This window comes from Monodon monoceros, unplaced genomic scaffold (assembly GCF_005190385.1).
Source record: "Monodon monoceros isolate NGI ecotype Baffin Bay Population unplaced genomic scaffold, NGI_Narwhal_1 Super_Scaffold_18, whole genome shotgun sequence".
In the NCBI taxonomy this organism is placed as follows: domain Eukaryota; kingdom Metazoa; phylum Chordata; class Mammalia; order Artiodactyla; family Monodontidae; genus Monodon; species Monodon monoceros.
The window spans coordinates 66,238,036-66,260,450 of record NW_021703774.1 but is presented as its reverse complement, the minus strand read 5'-3'; the positions used below and the strand labels follow the sequence as shown (position 1 = coordinate 66,260,450).

Sequence of the window (22,415 nt, the reverse complement as noted above, 5' to 3'; positions counted from 1 at the left end):
CAGATGGCTTCAAAGGTAAATTCTATCAACATTTAAAGAAGAGTTAATATCTATCCTTTTCGAATTATTCCAAAAATTGAAGAGGAAAAAACACTTCCAAACTCATTTAATGAGGACAGCACTACCTTGATACCAAAACCAGGCAAAGATCCTAAGAAACCAAAAATTATAGGCCAATATCCCTGATAAGCATAGATGCAAAAATCCTTAACAAAATACTAGCAAACCAAATACAATGATACATTAAAAGGATAATACACCATGGTCAAGCACAATTCATTCCAGGGATGCAAGGATGGTTTAACAGCCATAAATCAATGTGATACACCACATTAACAAAATGAAGGGTAAAAATCATATGATCATATCGATAGATGTAGAAAAAGCATTTGACAAAATTTAACATCCATTTATGATAAAAACTCTCAGCGTAGTGGGTATAGAGGGAAAATACCTCAACATAATAAAGGCCCTGCGTGACAAACACACAACTAACATCATACTCAATGGTGAAAAGCTGAAAGCTTTTCCACTAGGATCAGGAAAAAGAAAATGATACCCACTCTCGTCACTTCTATTCAACATAGTATTGGAAGTCCTAGCCACAGTAATTAGGCAAGAAAATGAAAAGGCATCTAAATTGCAAAGGAAGAAGTAAAACTGTCACTATTTGCAGATGACAATACTATATATAGAAAGCCCAAAAGATTCCACAAAAGAACTATTAGAACTAATAAATTAATTCAGTAAAATTGGAGGAAACAAAATTAATATACAGAAATCTGTTGGAATATCAGAAAGAGAAATGAAAACAATCCCATTTACAATTGCATCAAAAAAGAATAAAAAAACCTAGGAATAAATTTAACCAAGGAGGTAAAAGACCTGTATTCTGAAAACTATAAGATATTGATGAAAGAAATTGAAGATGACACAAATAAATGGAAAGATATACCATGCTCATGGATTGGAAGAATCAATATTGTTAAAATGTCCATATTACCCAAAGCAACCTACAGATTCAGTGCAATCCCATCAAAATACCAATGGTATTTTTCATAGAACGAGACAAATACTCCTAAGATTTGTATGGAACCACAAAAGTTGCCAAATCACCATGGCATTCTTTAGAAAGAAGAACAAAACTGGAGGTATCATGCTCCCAGACTGGAAATTATATTAGAAATCTATAGTAATCAAAACAGTATGATACTGGCACAAAAACAGACACATAGATCAATGGAACAGAATAGAGAGCCCAGAAATAAATTCATGCTCACATGGTCAATTAATCTATGACAAAAGAGGCAAAAATATACAATAGGGAAAAGGCAGTCTCTTCAATAAATGGTGCTGGGAAAACTGGATAGCTACATATAAAAGAATCAAACTGAACCACTTTCTTAAACCATGTACAAAAATAAATGCAAAATGGATTAAAGACTTAAATGTAAGACATAAAACCATAAAACTCCTAGAAGAAAGTGTAGGCAGTAACCTCTTTGACATCAGTCTTAGCAATATTTTTTTGGATATGTCTCCTCAGGCAAGGGAAACGAAAATAAACACATGGGACTACATCAAACTAAAAAGCTTTTGTACAAAGGAAACCACCAACAAAACAAAAAGGCAACCTACTGAATGAGAGAAGATATTTGCAAACAATATATCTGATAAGGGGTTGATATCCAAAATGTGAAGAACTCATACAACTGGGACTTCTCTGGCAGTCCAGTGGTTAAGACTCCACACTTCCACTGCAGGGGGCCCAGGTTCGATCCCTGGTCGGAGAACTAAGATCCCACATGCCATGTGGTGTGGCCAAAAAAAAAAAAAAAATCATAAAGAACTCATACAACTCAATATCAAAAATCAAATAAGCCAATTTAAAAATAAGCAGAATACCTGAATAGATATTTTTCCAAAGAAGACATACAGATAGCCAACAGGCACATGAAAAGGTTCTCATCACTAATCATCAGAGTAATGCAAATCAAAACCATGAGATACCACCTCACATCTAACAGAAGGGCTATTATCAAAAAGACAAGAAACAGGGCTTTCCTGGTGGCGCAGTGGTTGAGAGTCCGCCTGCCGATGCAGGGGACACGGGTTTGTGCCCCGGTCCGGGAAGATCCCACATGCCGCGGAGCGGCTGGGCCCCTGAGCCATGGCTGCTGAGCCTGCGCTCCACAACGGGAGAGGCCACAACAGTGAGAGGCCCACGTACCACAAAAAAAAAAAAAAAAAAAAAAAAAGACAAGAAACAAGTGTTGACATGGCTTTGGAGAAAAGGGAACCCTTGTGCACCGTTAGTGGGTATTTAAATTGTTGTAGCCACTATGGAAAACAATATGGAGGTTCTTCAAAAAAATTAAAAATAGAACTACCATATATGATCCAGCAATTCCACTCCTGGGTATTTATCAAAAGAAAACAAAAACACTAATCCAAAAAGATATATGTACCCCAATGTTCTCTGAAGCACTACTTACAACAGCCAAGATATGGAAGTAACCTAAGTGTCCATCAATAGACGAATGGATAGAGAAGATGTGGTATACATATACAATGAAATATCACTCAGCCATAAAAAAGAATGAAATCTTGCATTTGCAACAGCATGGTGGACATGGAGGGTATTATGCTAAGCAAAATAAGTCAGAGAAAAATAATTACTGTATGATTTCACTTATATGTGGAATTTGAAAAACAAATGTACAGGGCTTCCCTGGTGGCGCAGTGGTTGAGAGTCCGCCTGCCGATGCAGGGGACACGGGTTCGTGCCCCGGTCCGGGAAGATCCCACATGCCGCAGAGCGGCTGGGCCCGTGAGCCATGGCCGCTGAGCCTGCGCGTCCGGAGGCTGTGCTCCGCAACGGGAGAGGCCACAACGGCGAGAGGCCTGCGTACCGCCAAAAAAACACAAAAACAAATGTACAAACAAAACAAAATAGAAACAGACTTTTTTTTTTTTTTTTGGGTGGTACGCAGGCCTCTCGCCGTTGTGGCCTCTCCCGTTGCGGAGCACAGCCTCCGGACGCGCAGGCTCAGCGGCCATGGCTCACGGGCCCAGCCGCTCTGCGGCATGTGGGATCTTCCCGGACCGGGGCACGAACCCGTGTCCCCTGCATCGGCAGGCGGACTCTCAACCACTGCGCCACCAGGGAAGCCCCAGAAACAGACTTTTTGATACAGAGAACAAACGGTGGTTGCCAGAAGGGAGAGGTAGGGGGGGCAGATGAAATAGGTGAATGGAATTAAGAGGTACAAACTTCCAGGTATAAAATAGGTATAAAATAAATAAGTCATGAAGATGTAATGTACACATAGGGAATATAGTCAATAATATTGTAAGAACTTTGTATGGTGACAGACGGTAACTGGTCTTATTGTAGTGATCATTTCATTATGTATAAAAATATCAAATCAGGCTTTCCTGGTGGCACAGTGTTAAGAATCTGCCTGCCAATGCAGGGGACACGGGTTCGAGCCCTGGTCCAGGAAGATCCCACATATCGTGGAGCAACTAAGCCCGTGAGCCCCAACTACTGAGCCCGCACTCTAGAGTCCGTGAGCCACAACTATTGAAGTCCACGTGCCTACAGCCTGTGCTCTGTGACAAGAGATGCCACTGCAATGAGAAGCCCACGCACCACAATGAAGAGCAGCCCCCACTTGTCGCAACTAGAGAAAGCCTGCGTGCAGCAACGAAGACCCAACACAGCCAAAGACAAAAAAATAAAATTAAAATTAAGGAAAAAAAATCAAATCACTATGTTGTGAAACTAATAAAATATTTTAAGTTAATTATAACTCAAAATAAGTTCTATAAAGTAAGAGACATTGTTTTATGCACTGCTAGAATACCAGCACCCAGACTAGGGCTGATACTCAGTATGTATTTGCTAAACGAATGAATAAAACTCAGCTTCTAGCTCCTCAGTCTAGGAACCCCAAGTGTCCAGTATTAGCCTCTAAGTCTCCTAGGAACTAATCAAAGAGAATGGGCTTTAGGGGAATTCCCTGGAGGTCCAGTGGTTAGGACTCAGTGCTCTCACCGCCAAGGGCCCAGGTTCAATCCCTGGCTGGGAAACTAAGATCCCACAAGCCGTGCGGCATGGCCAAAAGAAAAAAAAAAAGGGAGAGAATGGGCTTTATTATTAAGTGAATTCTGGTGGATAAAGAACACTATACCAAGAAGGTAAGGGAGTTAAAAAGGAGAAAAGCTTCAACTAGGTGGCTCTGAGACTTCTATTTTTCCTTGTCATCCTACTATGTACTTGCTGGAGACAAAGCTAATGGAGAATCACTCTCAAGTCTTATAAACTTTGAACCAAAGGAAAAAAAGAGAAGAAATGGCCTTTACCTGCTGCAAAGAGGTTAAGGTTAGGGTGGGCAGCTAGGACCCAGAAACGATCATGGTCCCTGCGGAAGGTCTGAACCCCAGTCCTAGGAAAGTAAAAGGTACACAAAGAAAAATATTAATTTCCAAGGAAACTTCAGCCTATCACATACAAGAGTATTAAGTGGTAGGCCAGCACACTGATTAAAAAGCTAAATCAAGGACAGTGAACTGCATATTCTAAATAAAGACAGTCATGATAAATTCTACCAAGGAACAGAAAGAGGACTTCAGGGACTTCCCTGGTGGTCCAGTGGTTAAGATTCCTAACTTCCAGTGCAGGGGATCTGGGTTTGATTCCTGGTCTGGGAATTAAGATCCCACATGCCACGTGCAGCATGACCAAAGGAAAAAAAAAGACAAAAGAGGACTTCAAACTGACTCTACTATTTTGATATTACAACTCGCCCCACTCATCATAATTTTCTACTGTACTGTTTCATTTAATATTTCTTATTTCTGTAGCTACAGAAGAACCTGCTTAAATTTAGAGGAGAAAAAGAACATACACAGAAATTTCTATTTCATGGAAGATCTGTAAATGTTGGCTAACACTAGGTCCCTTCACGTTTTCTTCATATATTATTTGATTTTTCTACATGCTGAGGATGATAAGAAACAAAAAGTATTCTAATCTAATTTTTAAAAAGAGAGAGTAAGAGAGAGAAAGGAGCTTTCCCCTGGGTTTGGTCACACACCATTGTAACCCCCTTACCGCTTAGACATGTCCCAGACTCTGATACTCTTGTCTTCAGAATTGCTGAGGATCAACTCTTGGCGAGGGTGGAAGACAGCACAAGATACATTGTTGTAATGGCCCCGGCAGGTATCAACTTCCCATGCCTTTGATTCTGAAGGACAAAGAAGAATTAGGTCACCACAACTCTCTACTACTTTAAGTTTGGGATTTCAAATTATGACATCCTCTAACCAAATGCTAGGTACTACTACAAAATGTTAAGTTACCAACTCCTTTCTAATAGGGCAATTTTCTTCATTTAAGACTCTGAATCTTTACATATTTCTTTATTTCATTCTCACCCTCCTATCAATTATAACACCTCTTCTCTGTCATTCTTTATCTCTTTACCCTGCTCTGTCATTAGCTGCCACTATAGAATAAATGGACTCTTCATGGGGCAGGAATGTTATCTGGTTCAGTCATCACTGTTATCTTCAGAACCCTGAACAATGGTTAGTACAAAGTAGGTACTCAATAAATATTTGTTGAATAAATGAATTCTTATTTTTAATTATGTTCACACTCCTCAAAATCAGGATGCCATCAAAGGAAAAAAAGGGAATAAGGCAATTGTCATGCTCCCAGGATTAGCTTAACAACCTAAGGTAGGAAAATGGGTCACTAAGTCTGGAAAACCTGGCTACTTCACCTTGCTGGCCAGCAGCCAATATTTTAGGTATGGTGATACTGTCACTGGTTCACTCACCGTTCATGCGCCAGATCTTCACTTGACGGTCATCTGCCCCAGATACAATGAGGGGCATAGTGGGGTGGAAGGCAGCCCAGTTAACTCCACGATCATGACCCTGTACAAAAAAAGGTGGTTCTTCTAAACTAAAAAAGTCGTTCTTCTTTATATCTGTTACTCAAAGCAAACCAATGGACCATGCTAGTGGTTATAAATGATGTCTCTGATTTTTACTCTTCATGTGAAAAGACTCAAGGGACTGCTGCTCTAAGATTTGACCGTGAGAATTACTGTTTCAATCTATCTAATATTATTCCCAAATTCTCATGGGAATTCCCAAACCCTTCTACTCCCAAATTCAGCTTCATTTGCATTTGGGATATACTACCTTGTTTTGTTACTTGTCTACTTATATTTTATTTCTCCAACTAGTTATTAGCATCTCAAGAATAAAGGCCAATTTTATAACTTAATGAAGAAATTCTCAAAATGTGCTCAAGAAACTCTTAGATGAGCTCCAAGAACCTTTCAGGAAATCTGCAGGGTCAAAAACGATTTTCATAATAACACCAAAACGTTATTTGCCCCTTTCACTCTTATTCTCTCATGACTGTAGAGTTTTCCAGAGGTTACGTGACATGTGATGATGTCACTGCTTTGGTGGCTAAAAGACTTTATCCTTATATAGTCCATGTTTTAAGAGTTCTTGGTTTTAATTTCAAATATGATAAAAATTGAGATATGCACATAAACAAAAACTCTCCGGGGTCCTAAATAACTTTTAAGTGTATAAAAAGGTCCTCAGACCAAAAAGTTAAGAACTGCTGATTTTAAGATATCTTTTACCCTATTTGTAAGTTTATACTCTGTATCATAACAGAATCACAGATAAGGTAGTTTCGAATTAGCAGTATTTTTGAGAGGTACCATTCTGTGGTGAAAAGCAGCTTGGTTTGGAGTCAGACAGATCCAAGTTCAAAGCCTAGTTCTTCAACTTAGTAGACTTGTGTAGACTTTGGTAAACCACTTAATTTCCGTAAATCTCAATTTTTTCATCTGCAAAATGAGGTTAATAATATCTCTACCAGTAGATAGCTGTAAGGATTATTTTTTAAAAATCTAGTTTGTTTCCCTTATGCTTTTCTATTTTCCCACCATGCATGCAAGTTATTTACACATGGTTGGTTCTCAATAACTTTGATTAACTATCCTCCCCTTCCCCTTCAAGAGGCTTGACAATGGGCTCTTCTTTGGGATGGTGATGGACCTTATGCCAGCTTTCATGTTTATAAGGTAACATGACTCTCCCTCAGGTAGCACATAAGCTTCATTTCTCTGTTGGCTCACCCACTATTCTATTTTCAGTGCCTCAAACAGTGCCTGGCACTCAGTAAACCCTGCATAAGTCTTTCTTGAAGGGATGAATAAATGAACGGCATATTGTCACTGTTTCCCTGAGAGATAAGTACCTCCAGTACATGCTTCACCACTGCATCCGTAGTTCCAAACAGATCAACCCCAGTTATTCCTCTCACATCCGACTCCACTGCACCAGGAGACAAGTTTTTTTTCCTTAGACCTTTGAAGGGGTAAGGAGTGGGATGAAAAATGTAAACATAATGTTACCAAGAAGAGCACAGTGACAGAAATGCAGAAAGGTACAGTGACAGACTAACATTAAGGAAAAAGAAGGGAAAAAGAAATTTAGAGAGACTAAAGAAAGATGCAAGAGCTTCTATCTATCTCTTTCTAAAACTGTTCGAGGGACTTCCCTGGAGGTCCAGTGGTTAAGACTCCACGTTCCCACTGCAGGGGGCACGGGTTCAATCCCTGATTGGGGAACTAAGATCCCACGTGCCGTGCAGGGCAGCCAAAACAAACAAACAAAAAACAAACAAACAAAAAAAACCTGTTCAAAATAGTGAAGTACATTCACTATCTTCTCTTCTCCTCCCTTAACAGACCCATTACTAGGACTTCTTCCCAGAGGAGGACAATCCAAACTTCTGACATAGCTAATTTCTTCAACAAACCTCATCTCAAGAGCTGTCTACTTGAGATAACACCCATTTCCATTCTTCAATATTCTTGAAATGTGGCCTCAAATGGTAAACATTCAATTTCTACTTTCAACTTCATGAAATCTATAGCAACTTTTCTTCTATCATCTCAAAAAATTTTAAAAGAAAAGTCATTTGGGGAGGCCACAGCTCAGTGTTTCTCAAACTAGAAGCTTCTAGGCAACTCATGGGGAAGTTCCAAAGGAGTTAAGGAAACTAAAACTATCAAATATAAAACAGCTTGTTTGGTGGATGATATTGTAAAGCTACAAATTGTGCAAAAAGTATACTCATATCTTCTTCTTGACTCTTGAGCATGGGACAAAAATTATTAAAACTGTCATATCCCTTTAAACACTTGCTCAAAAGACTGGTTATAGATCTGAATATATGTATCTTGCTATTAAAACTTTTGGAGACTAAAGGGAGAAATCAGCCCATAATTCAAAAACAACAGAAAAGGACTTCCCTGGTGGCGCAGTGGTTAAGAATCCGTCTGCCTATATGTATACATATAACAGATTCACTTTGTTATACAGTAGAAACTAACACAACATTGTAAAGTAATTATACTCCAATAAAGATGTTAAAAGAAAATTAAAAGTAAAAAAAAGAATCCGCCTGCCAAGGCAGGGGACACAGGTTTGATCCCTGGTCCAGGAGGAGCCCACATGCTGCGGAGCAACTAAGCCCATGTGCCACAACTACTGAGCCCGTGTGCCACAACCACTGAAGCCCGTGCGCCTAGAGCCCGTGCCCTGCAACGAGAAGCCACTGCAATGAGAAGCCCGTGCACCGCAACAAAGAGTAGCCCCCACTCGCTGCAACTAGAGAAAGCCCACACGCAGCAACAAAGACCCAACACAGCCAAAAATAAATAGATAGATAGAAGGATAGGAAGAAACCAGACGAAACAAAACAAAAAAGACACCAAGATAAGGAGAGTCTTATTTGTATAGGGCCCACATTTATGGCTCAACCACAACCTGTCTTTAAAATTTGATATTTTGTGCTACAGTCAGAACCAAAATTACAGTAACACTACTACCTTACAGGTGAAAAGCACTTTGTGTTTTCAAAGCTGATCTGGGTAACGACGCTTCGAGGTAGGCAAGCAGGGATAATTATACCAGCTTACAGAGAGAAAACAGAATTGGGACTAAAATCCTATCTTTTGGAGTATTTGGGGGTGGGGGGAGAGGAAGATGAAACTACCTGGCACTTATAAAGTAAAAAGAACAAATATCTGTAATAGGGGGGAAATAAAAGCTATCACTTAAAATAAAACCTACATAGTTTTAAGCCTAAATTTTGGCACCTGTAAGAAAATACAAAAACTTAAGTTCAATGACTGTAGTTATCTTCATTGTTTTAAAATTACAATGTATCTCTTCTAGTACAATGGCACCTAAACATCAGCATTAGAGAAGCAAGTGCCTAAAAGGACATGACAGTTTTAATTATCTTGTACTCTGTCCATGATAAGCATTTAGCCAACAGGTAGAAAGAAATAAAACCAATGCTTTAAAAAAAATTCATTCTCCTAAGGTTTCAAAAATACATCATCATAGGGATGTCTCCTTTCACTTATTTCATTTATCTCTTTAATGGGATCTGTCAACTTTTTCTAATGAGTCTGGTGCAGGAAACAGATTCAAAGGAACATACAAAGACAGACAGCTGCGAGGAACTTCACCTCCAATAAGCTTCAACAAGCACATTAAAAGGAAAGCTGTATGACAGAATGGAAGCCTTTGTTGCACTTGCTTGTAATGATCCAGGAAAAGGGGAAGAGCAAAAACAGAGAGATGAATAGTGACAGGCAGTGAAAAGATACTTAGAGAAGAAATATTTGAGCCTTCGACAAGCTACTCACTAGGACTGAACGACAGATGGAAAATTTCTACAGCAGCTACTCAGATCCAGAGGGAGGGGAGGACACACTCAGAATGGACCAGTTTGACGCACACTTCCCAGTGGGAACCAGGGGAAGTAGTAAAAAGAGAGGGATGAGGACAGGATTTGGCAGCAAATTAATACTTTTTTAGTAGTCATTTCAAAGATTAAGACTGAATTATATGGGCTTGACATGCAAAAGTATAAGCACATTAAAATAATTTCACTGTCAGTTTACCTGGAAGCTCAAGCTAAAAAAGTAACCTATCTTTTAAATCTAGGTTGTAAATATATTCCCTTTTAAGCAAATATTTTTTGCCAGGCTAATACAAAAGATCAAGTTAAGCTAAGCCCTGTGGGTTAATCCTAATGGGAGGGGTATCAAGAAGACAGGTTTTCCTTTAAGACCTCTGTTTTCTTATTATTTAGTTCAGAGAGTGTCCCCCTTCAAAGAGAGTCACTCAGAAAGATTAGAATTTTCACCAGTCCTCTAAATTTGAGGGTTTTTGTTCTCTGGCTCTCTTTCTCTAACTTTTTCCCTCCTGGAAACACTGGAAATATTAACTCTGGTTCCTAACAGAGCTGACTGCTAATTTCTCTTCCTGTGTTCAGATTTATTTGAACCCAGGCAAAATAACTCTGCTAAAAAGAGTATGCTGACTTCCAGAAAAGGAAAGAATGCGTAAGTCTAACCAAAAGCTCCTTCCACTTGGTTAAATACCAAAGCATCTCCTTCCACTCTGGTTAAAGGGTTACTGGAAATCAAGAGAGTTGTGAGTACAGAAAAACACTTAGAAATGGTAAAGACAGAATTAACATTAGTAACATTAGTACAAAATTTCAGTATCACATATACTAGGTATAGCAATTGTAATGTTATTATATAGTAATCCATGCACTTTACACAGTCAAGAGCAAGCATAAACCCAATGGGGTCAGACCCTCTCCCTCTCTTCTCTGATTTAGGGCCTTTGATTCTGATGCAAATATGTTTTCCTACAAAAGTGAAGAAAAGGATTTCTTGCCTTGGGCATTTCATGATGACCAAAGAGAATCCATTCACCTAAGTGCCCCAAATTGCTTTAGCTAGGCCACAGGGATTCTGGCCACATTCTCTGCCAGAATCAGGTGGCATAAACAGTACTCTTAAGAGTGGAGCAGTATAAGGCCCCTCCAACCCGATGTACTATGAAAGAATTAAGCCCCAGTGGCCAAACCACCAGTTTATGCATGTAACAAATTAACTTCTCTATGATCTAGAATGGCATTACCTGTATACCATTCTTAGAAGAACTGAGAAAACAGTCACTCAAAGTGTTTGAGTAGCACATAATTCTCTCACAGATCCCCAGTTGGGAAAGGCTATTCTAAGTAATTGCCCCTGATCAGCTGGAACAGCATGACCTGGGATCCAACCCCATCAGGCTCCCATATCCTGAGACAGAGAGGGTGCTTTGAATGCGTGCACAGTGAAAAACCATGGAAAGCCATAGCTAGGTTACTGCGGGAGTGAAGAGTAAGCTCCCTGGTACTAGCAGTGAGGAGAGGACACAGGCTCACAGTGCCTGTACCTAACACCTTCTGCTGGCATGGCTGGTCACATCTGGGTGTACTTCAAAAAGCCTAGCCAGTCTGACGAAAAACTGCAATGGCAAAAGCCCTAGCAGAAGAGAGGACAACTGCCCTATCTCCAAGACAGTCTTGTTTATACCACTCCCTTCTAATTCTGAACCTTTGAAACTGCAAACACAGCATGATGCAGAGGTTCTACTTCCAACTGTCCTCATCTTCCCCTTGGCTTGTCTCTATACTACATGAATCTTAAACACCTGCTATTATAACATTTCAAATGCTACACCCAGGAATCCAAATTGTCTAACTTGCTTGTTAAAACAGCAAGTATCATACTGCCCCAGCCCACCATGCCACAAGGGAGTCGGGAAAAGTTATCAACTTTCTTTATTACCACAAAGAACCAGGCAAGGACCTATGAGGAGTCCTTCCTTTTACAGAATGAAAACAGTGTTCTGTGGTCTAGTCATGGACCTCTCAGAGAACCCAATCTCTAAGAATTTCTAAGGCAACAAACAACTAGAAACAATTCAGGAAGTGATAAGTAAATTTAACTGGGCAGAGAACCATAGCATTTAGAATTTCATTTCCCTATTCCATTTCTCAACAAAGCACTTCCATTTTTCCAGCATGTCAATCTCATAGGTACAGTCCTTCCTCTGCATTTAAATTCTCAGTTCTCCTCTATAAAGCACTAAAAATTTAAATCCTTATCCCAAAATCAAGACACTGTATACAAACTGTGAAAGGAGGGATTATGACAACTCTCCAAAATCTACAAGTTATTTTTCATCCTAGAAGTCTGCCAGTTAAAAGGTTTTCTGGACGTGAAAATCCATCCTCCAACCCTCATGCTCCTTACACTAGAAGATATATAATAGAAGGATTTTCCTATTTCTAAATGAAGCCACAGGATCCAAGAGCCCTGCTTCCCTGCACTAATCTACTCCCAAAATTCATTTTTGTCAAAGATTTTTTTTTATTTTAGTGGAAAGCTCGATTCTTAATCAAATACTCCCTAAAACTGAACTAAAAGGTGAAATTTTCTTCAACTTAAAATGAATTTTCTAGAGCAGCCACGTTTCTTAGAATACCTCTAACATGAAGAACCGTCAAAGCAGATTTAATACCCTCAAAATCAAAGACACTATTATATGAGAACAGAATACTCTCAGTTTTCCTGTTCGAAGCCAACTACCCTCGCTATTTTAAGCAATTGCAGTTTTGCGCCAGACACCACTAGGTTGTCCCCTGAACTTGGGCAGCTCACCAGAAATATCCCAAACGCGCACAGTCTGGTCCAGGCTGGCTGATACAACCAGGTCTTCTGAGGGGTGGAACTGAGCACACATTACATAATGATTGTGCCCCGTTAACACACTGCAAGAGGAAAAAAGAAAGACAATACCAAATTAGAGGCAGGAATCTACAGATTCCTACATGCTAAATACCATGTTCCATATTGAGCAGATGCAGGTCCAATGATACTTTTTTGGAGGCAAAGGCAAGTCATCCTAACAATTCTGAACTAATAATAATAAGCAAGGTCAGCTGTTCCAAGAGTGGCTCTCTTCTTGCCTGTAATGTTTTAGTATCTACATATTACTAACTTCAGGAGAACTGAGACTGTACAGCTTTCCTCTCAGATTAAAGATGCATTAAAATACTAAAATAAATGAAATCTTAGTAATTCATACTGGAAGCTATGTTAGATTTTAGTGGGGTATCCCTCTTAAAGGCCATAACTTTAAATGGTCCTTACATACTTACGGAAAGCTCTACACCCAAATACAAAGCAGGACAGAAGTCTAGATCTTGACTCAGGTTTCACGGGAACAGAACTGAAAACCAGCCAAAAATTTTGTTCTAAGAGGCTAGCTATATGACCTCCTTTGCCTGGTAAGAAATGACCAGTAAATCCAGGTTCATATATTACTAATGAGATTGCTTCTGTATTTATCATTTTATACACAAGAGTGTCTTACAAATATAATCAGTAATTAATCAGTGGACACAGCCCATTAGTGAAGGGCGATGATTATTCTGAAGAGAAGCTGATTATGAAAATACTAGGAAATGAAAGTTTTTTGAGCTGTCTCCTGCTTTACCAGACACAGGTCCTAGATTGCCAGTTCCACACTCGGATGGTCTGATCATCTGAAGCACTCAGAATCCAAGGATATTCCTGAAAAATATTCCAGACAAAGGGTTTGAACATGAAACAAATGTGTTCTTCCAGGCTGCAGTAACCCATTTCTCTCTTTGGAGGAAATATTCCGTTGCCTAACGTCTCAGCTAGTTTCTAAGCGATTTTGATTTATCAGGCTAGTTATCTATTCCTCCTTACCATTCTACCAGCTTTTCCCAACTTCGGCACTTTCAGCTATAAGGTTTAAGAGTGGAAGCCAGACATAATAGATTCTCAGAGGCAAATAGTATAAAACATATTTACATTTACTTTTACATATGCGCATATGTATATATGATTTATATTTATAAATAATCTTGTAAATTAAGATCTTGTGAAAGGATTTCTTCTCTTTAACCCTAAGATTGGAATATTGTTTGTTTTTTATAAATTTATTTATTATTATTTAAAAAAACTTTTGGCTGTGTTGGGTCTTCCTTGCGGTGCGCGGGCTTCTCATTGTAGTGGCTTCTCTTGTTGCGGAGCATGGACTCCAGGCACGCAGGCTTCAGTAGTTGTGGCTCTCGGGCTCTAGAGCACAGGCTCAGTAGTTGTGGCACATGGGCTTTAGTTGCTCCACGGCATGTGGGATCTTCCCGGACCAGGGCTCAAACCCGTATCCCCTGTATTGGCAGGCAGATTCTTAACCACTGCACCACCAGGGAAGGCCCTGGAATACCGTTTTAAAGTCTGACTTCTCCCTGTCAGACCATCCAGCCTCAAAAAATTCCCAAGTCTCAGTAAACAAAGCAGAAAGTAACGTGTAAAAACAATTCAGCCCTTTTAGAGTCTTCAAGCTTTTTAAGGAAAGGAAGTATTTCTTAGTCAGAGTTGTATCTCCAGTGTTTAGCAACGAACTTAATAAGCACAAGGTACACATATACTTATTAAACTGAAAAAATAAAAGGAAATAAGCTTTTCATAACTTTCCAGCTGAATGGCAACTTGTTCTAGGCAAGAGCCTTCAGCAAGCCCTGAACGGCAATGACAATTAGTTCCTTCTGAGTAAATTATCTTATTGAATGGCCCTCATTCTCAAATGTTTCAGCTATAATTTTAGCATTCATCATCTCCTATTCTATCCTAAATTTTTTTTAATTTTAAAAAAGGAAATAAAGTATTATTAGCCAGGAATTTATTGTTTATTTCATTATATTCTTTCTTACTTAATTCAAGAGACTTAGTTTACTCAGAGTCAAGGAATAGTAGAATTCTAATAGCATATAATTATAGAGAAATCCAGTCAGGTTGGGACTAGATTAAGAGGTTGGGAGTCTCTAATCTGTAACTCAGTATCTGTCTACTGTGATACCTAACAGATCAAGAAAGGTAGTAAGCTTGGCTAAAGGAATAGCCTCTACCAGACCCTAAAATCCTAGGATAAAAGCACATGACTGTTAATGTTTCAAAGCATTTGTTAGCTCATCAAAATGGCATCGTACCTTGACCTTCCTCTAGACACACTATTTAATAATACCCTACATGTGATTAGCCTGCAAACTTTTGTGTGCTAGCTCAGCAAACCTAAAATCAAATCTCTGCTTTTCCCTACAGAGAATCAATGCCTTCCTCATAAAGCCCACTGAATCCAATTAAATTAAATTCAAATATAACACTGAGTGCTTCCTCTTGCAGAAGGAAACAAAGCAGAAAGGTCAACACCTCACAGATCTTAGAAGAATCAATAACATAATTCTGTTATCAAAGCATGGATGCTTGAGAAGCAAGTAGAAGATTCCTACAGGGAAACTGAAAAATGCTCTAAAACAAGAGCCACAATGGCTACTTACATGATGAAAAAACGTAGTGCGGATGTAGTCTAAGTGCCCAAGCAATGTGAAGAGACAGCGCCGAAGCTTGTAATTCCAAACCTGCAAAGAGAAAAATTCAACTAAGGAATAGGACATAAGGTCTTGCACCTCTATAAGGCCCAGGTTTCTCAATAAACAAGTTTGGATTTATATTTTGTCATTTTTAAATAGGTAAGAATCTTGATAGGGAATCTTGTTTAAGGTTTGAGGGGAAAAGACCATGAATGAAAACATAAGTCAGCTAAACAAAATGTGGGGAGGGAAAAAGGGCAAGGCTAGGGAAACCTAAAGATAAAATTATGGAAAGGTTTTTCTTTTTCTCTGGTAAGAAACCATCTGTATTTGATAACGTAAGACAAAATGCTTATCTAAGGCTCAACTTGAAATTCTTCTTTCTACTGCATTACTGTGTTCTTAGCTTGAATACAGATCCCTTACTTAGTGCTTACCTATCACCTTAGCTCAGGATAAGAAAAAGTAGGATGGATATGACTGCAAAGGAAACAATGATATAATATATAGCATCATCTTTTGTTAGACTCCTAACTTGATGGCAAATGATGTCCATACATTCATGGTCTGTACTCATCTATCATGTAAACATATTTTAACTCATCACTATGGAAAATACTGCATTGCTCAGTTAGGCTGAGCTAAGCAGAAAAATATCATATTCAGATAAGAAATTAAGCCAACTACCAAAGTATCAGGCATCAATGGACACAATTGAGGAAGACGCTGAAACCAGGACCATAAGTGTACAACAGCTCACACTTCCCATCCAGAAAAACTCCCAAAAATGTAAAAATAAGAGGTCAGATGCCTTTTTTCCTTCTATAACATTTAACGCTTGTTTATAATCTATCTAGGCCAGCTTGTTACTATTCTTTCCTATTTTTACTTAAAAACTGTTAAATTTTCTTTCATAAATCACAAAAGGTAATCCCATTTCCTGTAACAAATTTGAATAACCCTTAAGTCTGATTGTCCAAAAAAGAATGTAAGCTCCCTAAAGGTGGGGTCCTTGTCCATCATGCTCAACACTATACCCCTAGCACCTAACATAACAGCTAACACTTAGTACATGCTCAAAAGGTATGTGCAGCAGAAATGAGAAAAGGTAAATAACATGAAAAGTGAAAATATTCCAGTACCTTCACCTTCATCTGTTGAGTCATCTATAAATAAATATACATGTACACAGTGGAGTTTGAGTTTCACACAAAAATTAGATCATACCATAAATACTATTCTGTAACTAGCTTTTTTTTTTTTTTTTTTTTTTTGCGGTATGTGGGCCTTTCCCGTTGCGGAGCACAGGCTCCGGACGCGCAGGCTCAGCGGCCATGGCTCACGGGCCTAGCCGCTCCGCGGCACGTGCGATCTTCCTGGACCGGGGCACGAACCCGTGTCCCCTGCATCGGCAGGCAGACTCTCAACCACTGCGCCACCAGGGAAGCCCTGTAACTAGCTTTTTTTCCTCTTATAGAGTTCAGTATTTTAAACTTTCATATTTCTAGCTTCAAACTGTCTTGACTCCTTTATAGTCCTCTATCAAATTCCAGCACTGTGAATTCTGAAAGACCTATAGGGTTTTTAGACCTTGGCCATTTGTAATTCCTGCCTTTCTCTTTGTAAATCAGGATTATACTAATATTACATTTATCTGAGTATAGCAAACAATATTATGGTCCATAAACATAACTTTTTGAGATAATCCCACTTTCATTAGAGAAATATAAATTTAAACCACAGCATAATAGCAGTACACACCCAACAGCTAGCTAATTCCTTTATTTAATAACAGCTTTAAGATATAACTCAAATCCCATCTAATTCACCCATTTAAAGTATAGAATTCAGTGTTTTTTTTTAATACATTCATAGTTGTTCAACCATCAGCACAATAAATTTTAGAACATTTCATCACCCTCAAAAGAAAACTATACCCATTAGTAGTCCTCATTTTCCCCCAACCCCCCACCAAACTCCAGACAACCATTAATCAACTTTCTGTCTCTACTGATTTGCTCTACTGATCTGGATATTTTGTACAAATGAAAGATAACTCCTTTTCAAAATTTAATGATTTGGGGAAAAACAATTTTTTCTTCAATGTCACTCAGTCTTTTTCTTAAACAGATCATAAGGAACCCAAGTTAACCATTATTAATACTTAATGGTCATCACTTTACTAGAAATATTACAAGGAAGTGATACCCTTAGGAGCTTTTGAGGCCTATCAGGTGATTTGAGCTTCCACTAACTGCCCCCGGGATCAGTGCCTAAAACCTAGAAACCAGAAAGAACTGTCCTTCCTATAATTCTAATGCCTCTTTTCTCTACAGGCAGCTGTCACTTTTCACGCCTGTCACCTAAGTTCTTCTGTATAATTTATAACTCCCTGAGGTAGCTTATGAAGACTATTTTTTTCATGAAGTAAATTTTTCTGGTTCAGTTAGATACAACCATCTCCTCTCCCATTTATTTGTTTGTTTATTCATTTATTTACTTATGGCTGCGTTGGGTATTCACTGCTGCGCGCAGGCTTCCTCTAGTTGTGGTGAGTGGGGGCTACTCTTCGTTGCGGTGCATGGGCTTCTCATTGCAGTGGCTTCTCTTGTTGTGGAGCACAGGCTCTAGGCACGCGGGCTCAGTAGTTGTGGCTCATGGGCTCTAGAGCACAGGCTCAGTAGTTGTGGCACACAGGTTTAGCTGCTCCGCGGCATGTGGGATCTTCCCAGACCAGGGCTCGAACCTGTGTCCCCTGCATTGGCAGGCGGATTCTTAACCACTGCACCACCAGGGAAGTCCTATTTATTTATTTATTTATTTATTTATTTGGTTGTGCCATGTCTTAGTTGCGGCACGTGAGCTCCTTAGTTGCGACCAGCAGGCTCCTTAGTTACAGCTCACGGGCTCCTTAGTTGCAGCTCACAGGCTCCTTAGTTGTGGCTAACCGGCTCCTTAGTTGTAGCACACGGGCTCCTTAGTTGTGGCATGCATGTGGGATCTACTTCCCTGACCAGAGATGGAACCCAGGCCCCCTGCATTGGGAACGTGGAGTTTTAACCACTGTGCCACCAGGGAAGTCCCCCATCTCCTCTCCATTTTTAATGTTACTGCTTAAGCTCATGCTCTGTTCATTTCCCACATGGACTTTTATAAGGGTCTCCTAACTGGTATCTGCCTCCAGTCTTGCCCAATTCACCCAATCTTTTCTCTATACTGCCACTCAAGTAACCTTTTCAAAAAAATGTGAATCTGATATCACTCCTCTACTTAAACGCCTTTAATGACTCATTGTTTTTTGTATGATAACATCTAAACTTCTGAGCACTACAAAGAGATACTCCATAACCTGGCCCTTCTCATCTTCTGCTCCTTCTCTCACCTTTTGTCCAGATTTTATCCACACAAAACTAATTATAGTTTCTCAAATGTATCCAGCTATGTCATACCTTTTTGTCTTTGTACCGACATTGTCCTTCCCTATTTCACTTTGGTTATCTCTCTATTGTATTACTCACTAAACTGTACATGCTATTATTTGGCTATATATTTAACTCCTCCATTAGAATAAAAGCTCTTCAGAGCAGAAACCACTTCTTATTTTTGAATTCCAAAAATATAAAACAGTGCCTGCTACACAGTAAGCATTCAATAAATGTCTGCTGGATAAGTGCTCTGGATAATGTCAAAAGCCTGAGCTCTGTATGAATGAGATGTCTGGGTTTTTAGTCCCTTCCATAATTCCCAAACTTCACATTGCCTGTCTTTTACTCCCAGTCATGACAGACCCTCTATACCTTAATCTTATAGTCATCTCCTCCAGAGACAAACAGTGGCTGCTGCTTATGGAAGTCAATGCCTCGTACTGGACCTGGGGAAGAAGGCAGGCAATACACGTTAAAGAGAGTTATACTTCCTAGTCTCTAAGGTGATTCTTATTCAGAATTTTCCAGTTCTATCCCTCCCATGCTCTATAATCCTAAAGAAAGTTGAAACTACTCCAGAAGACAATAAATATTTTTATCTCTTTTAGCTTCCTCCTAGAAACTGTTATCTTACCATCATGTTCATCAAACTTGTCAATGAGGGTACACATCCGATAGTCCCATAACTGAATGACCCCGTTGTGTAAACTGGTCAGGATCCAGGGTCTTTTGGGGTGAAAACTGAGTCCTGGGCGAAAAAAGACAGACAATGATCCAATGAGCTAAATAAGCCCCACGATGTCACCTCCTGCCAACTCTGATAAGAAAACAGGACAGCTAGGTTGACCCTAGGTTCATACATTCATTGATTGGATGCCACACGCTGTGAATTTTATGGTATTAACATGCTGGATTTTTTGTTATATTTCTTTAGATACTGTTGGGCTTTGGTTTAGGATGCAGTTACTTGGAATTAGTTGGTCCTTTTGAGGCTTGCTTTTTAAGTTTTGTTAGGATGGGTCCATAGCAGCCTTTAGCTTAGGCCTAATTTGGCACCACTATTAAAGCAATACCCATCTGAAATCTCTATATCATGCCCTATAGTATCAGGAGGTCTATATTGGCCAGTATGTGAGCTCAATATGGGATTGTTCTGCCTTCTGCTCTCTAGTGATTCTTTCCCAGGCTTTGGGTCATTTCTTCACATGCATGTGCAGATTAGTACTCAAAGTCCTGACAGGATCCCCTGCAGAACTCTAGGGTTCTCTGTGCAGCTCCCTCTTCTCTAGTATTTTGCCCAGCAACTTCTAGCTGTCTTGACTTCCCTTAACTCTAAACTCTGTCTCCTCAGTGAGACCACGGGGCTCTTCCCCACTCCCTGTACTGCAGCCTGGAAACTCTCTCCAGGTAGTAAGCTAAAACAATCATAGGACTCATCTTGTTTATTTCCCTTCTCTCAAGAATCACTCTCGCACTGCCTGTTGTCCAATGTCTGAAAACCTTTGTTTCACACATTTTGTTCAGTTATGCAGGTATTTAAGGTGGGAAGACAAACCTGGTCTCTCTTACTCCATCATGACTGGAAATGGAAGTCCACAGAAGTAACAACTGCTAACAGTTTGGACTGTAGTCGTTCAGGTTTTTAATGCAATCCATATCATTTTATGAAAATGGAGATACCATTATAATGTTCTGCAAACTTCTTTGCTCACTTAACTATATACAATGGATCTCACTACATTTAAGTACATATAAATGTAGACTCATTCTTTTTAATAACTGCAAGGTATAAATGCACCACATTTTAAAATTATTCTACTCATGGGCATTTTTTTCTCTTAACTTTTATCTACCAGAAAATAGGACCTAATGAAGATGCTTCCACACATAATCTAGCCTATTTGCATTATTACTGATTTAGGCTAAAGACTGGAAATGAGATTGTTCAGGAATAGGGTATGTGAATTTCACATTTTGGTAGATACTATCTGATTGCAAAAAGATTGTATCAACATACAGTCTCACCAAGTTTCTGAAGGTACCCATTTTGCACACATTGGTCAACATGGGATGTTATCACCTATTTGTTGTTTTGCTTGCTTTACTAATCTAAGACCACTTCTTTCATTATTAGTGAGATAAAGAGTATTTTCATTTATTTATTGAACATTTTTATTTCTTATTCTACACTTTCCATTAGGTTGTTCATTCCCCCCGCCGTTATATACAGGAACACTCATTAATGGATATTTACTCTCAAATATTTTGATATCCTCCCCCCCACCCCGACTTTCCTTCCCTACTGCCCGATAAGAAATTAGGAGCAGAAGAGAAAACTCGAGGATTATAAAGACCCATTTCAACCATCCAGGAATTCTTAATGGTACTCTTCTTCATAACCAAGATTCCCAAGAGACTTAGAATTTGCTCAGAATCTATTCTTACATTAATAATGGCATCCAGTTTCCGAGCTATCGAGTCTACGCCAGTCACCTTTCATATAGTTTCTCATTTTAATTCTCTCTATAAAAGAATGTTAATTATTCACATATTACAGATGAGGAAATAGATTTAGAAATGTTAAGTTGCCCAAGGTCGTGCAGTTCATTACCGAATGTTTCAGGATTCCAAAGCAAGCCCACCTGACTCCAAACAGCAAATTTCTAACCACTTTACTATGCTACATTTAAAAATTTTTTTATTTTATATTACTAAATATTCAAGATACAAATCTTTTCCCCAAGTCTCTGCCTTTCTCATTCTAACATTCTAAGAGACTACTACTGCAATTTCAGTTGTTTGTCCTCCACCTCCATCCACTGATGCACAAGTTTTAGAGTTGTCATATTCAGGAAATAAAAATAAAGATGCCCAGTTAAATTTGAATTTCAGATAAAAAGTGAACAATACTAAAAAGTTATTCGCTTTTTATCTAAAATTCAAATCCAATTAGGCATCCTCTATTTTATCCGGCAAACTGAGACTTAACAATGTCCTGTTTCCAGGTAGGCAATAGAGCCCAATGGAGGCACTGGATGTTGATACGGTGCAGCCCAAGGCCTCCTTAAGAGAGGTAGCCAGTGCTCGTCTCTGAAAAACGTAGAGTTGGACACGAATAGCAGAGGTCGAGACTCGATCCCCAGGGCCACTCTCTACAACACAATCATCAAAAAACCAACAGGTCACAGGGCCTTGGGAGCAGAATAAAAGTCGCGGCACAGGCCCCAGAAGAGGAGGGGAGGAGGAGCGAAGCTAAGGAACCTCCTGCGGTTCGTTAACCACTACAGGAAAATCAAATCCAGAGGGCACGCCAAAGAAGACAGGACTGCAGGTGAACCGCCCGCCAGGCCTAACCTCCCTCGGTCCCATCTTCCTCTGGTTCGCAAGGTGGGCCCAATTCAGCCCGTTAAGTCTACCTTCTCTCTCTTCCCCGGTGACAGCGCCCGCCCCTGACATCCAGCCTCCGTTCTCCCCCTTTTAATCTCCATTACCTTTGACCCGCGCACTCTTGGTCTCGAATTTGGTTAGCATCCTTCAGATCTCCGGCTTCGACCTGTTAATCCGAGCCCTGACACTCCCTGCTGTCCTTTGGTTGCCTCCACGTCAGCGTCCCCGAG

The 22,415-nt window shown here is 39.6% G+C and overlaps 1 protein-coding gene across 1 annotated transcript in view; it reads right to left on the bottom strand.

The window, feature by feature from the left end:
• The window catches only part of COPA (coatomer protein complex subunit alpha), a 50,327-nt gene extending 27,912 nt beyond the window's left edge, over positions 1 to 22,415 (bottom strand). Inside the window, exons 1-10 of the mRNA XM_029227936.1 lie at positions 22,290 to 22,415; positions 19,433 to 19,546; positions 19,171 to 19,244; positions 15,341 to 15,421; positions 13,471 to 13,547; positions 12,633 to 12,742; positions 7,304 to 7,413; positions 5,853 to 5,952; positions 5,120 to 5,255; positions 4,369 to 4,451 (exon numbers count right to left, since the gene is read on the bottom strand). Of these exons, the coding sequence (XP_029083769.1) occupies positions 4,369 to 4,451; positions 5,120 to 5,255; positions 5,853 to 5,952; positions 7,304 to 7,413; positions 12,633 to 12,742; positions 13,471 to 13,547; positions 15,341 to 15,421; positions 19,171 to 19,244; positions 19,433 to 19,546; positions 22,290 to 22,329 (925 nt within the window). The 5' untranslated portion in view covers positions 22,330 to 22,415. The remainder of the gene's footprint in view (positions 1 to 4,368; positions 4,452 to 5,119; positions 5,256 to 5,852; positions 5,953 to 7,303; positions 7,414 to 12,632; positions 12,743 to 13,470; positions 13,548 to 15,340; positions 15,422 to 19,170; positions 19,245 to 19,432; positions 19,547 to 22,289) is intronic.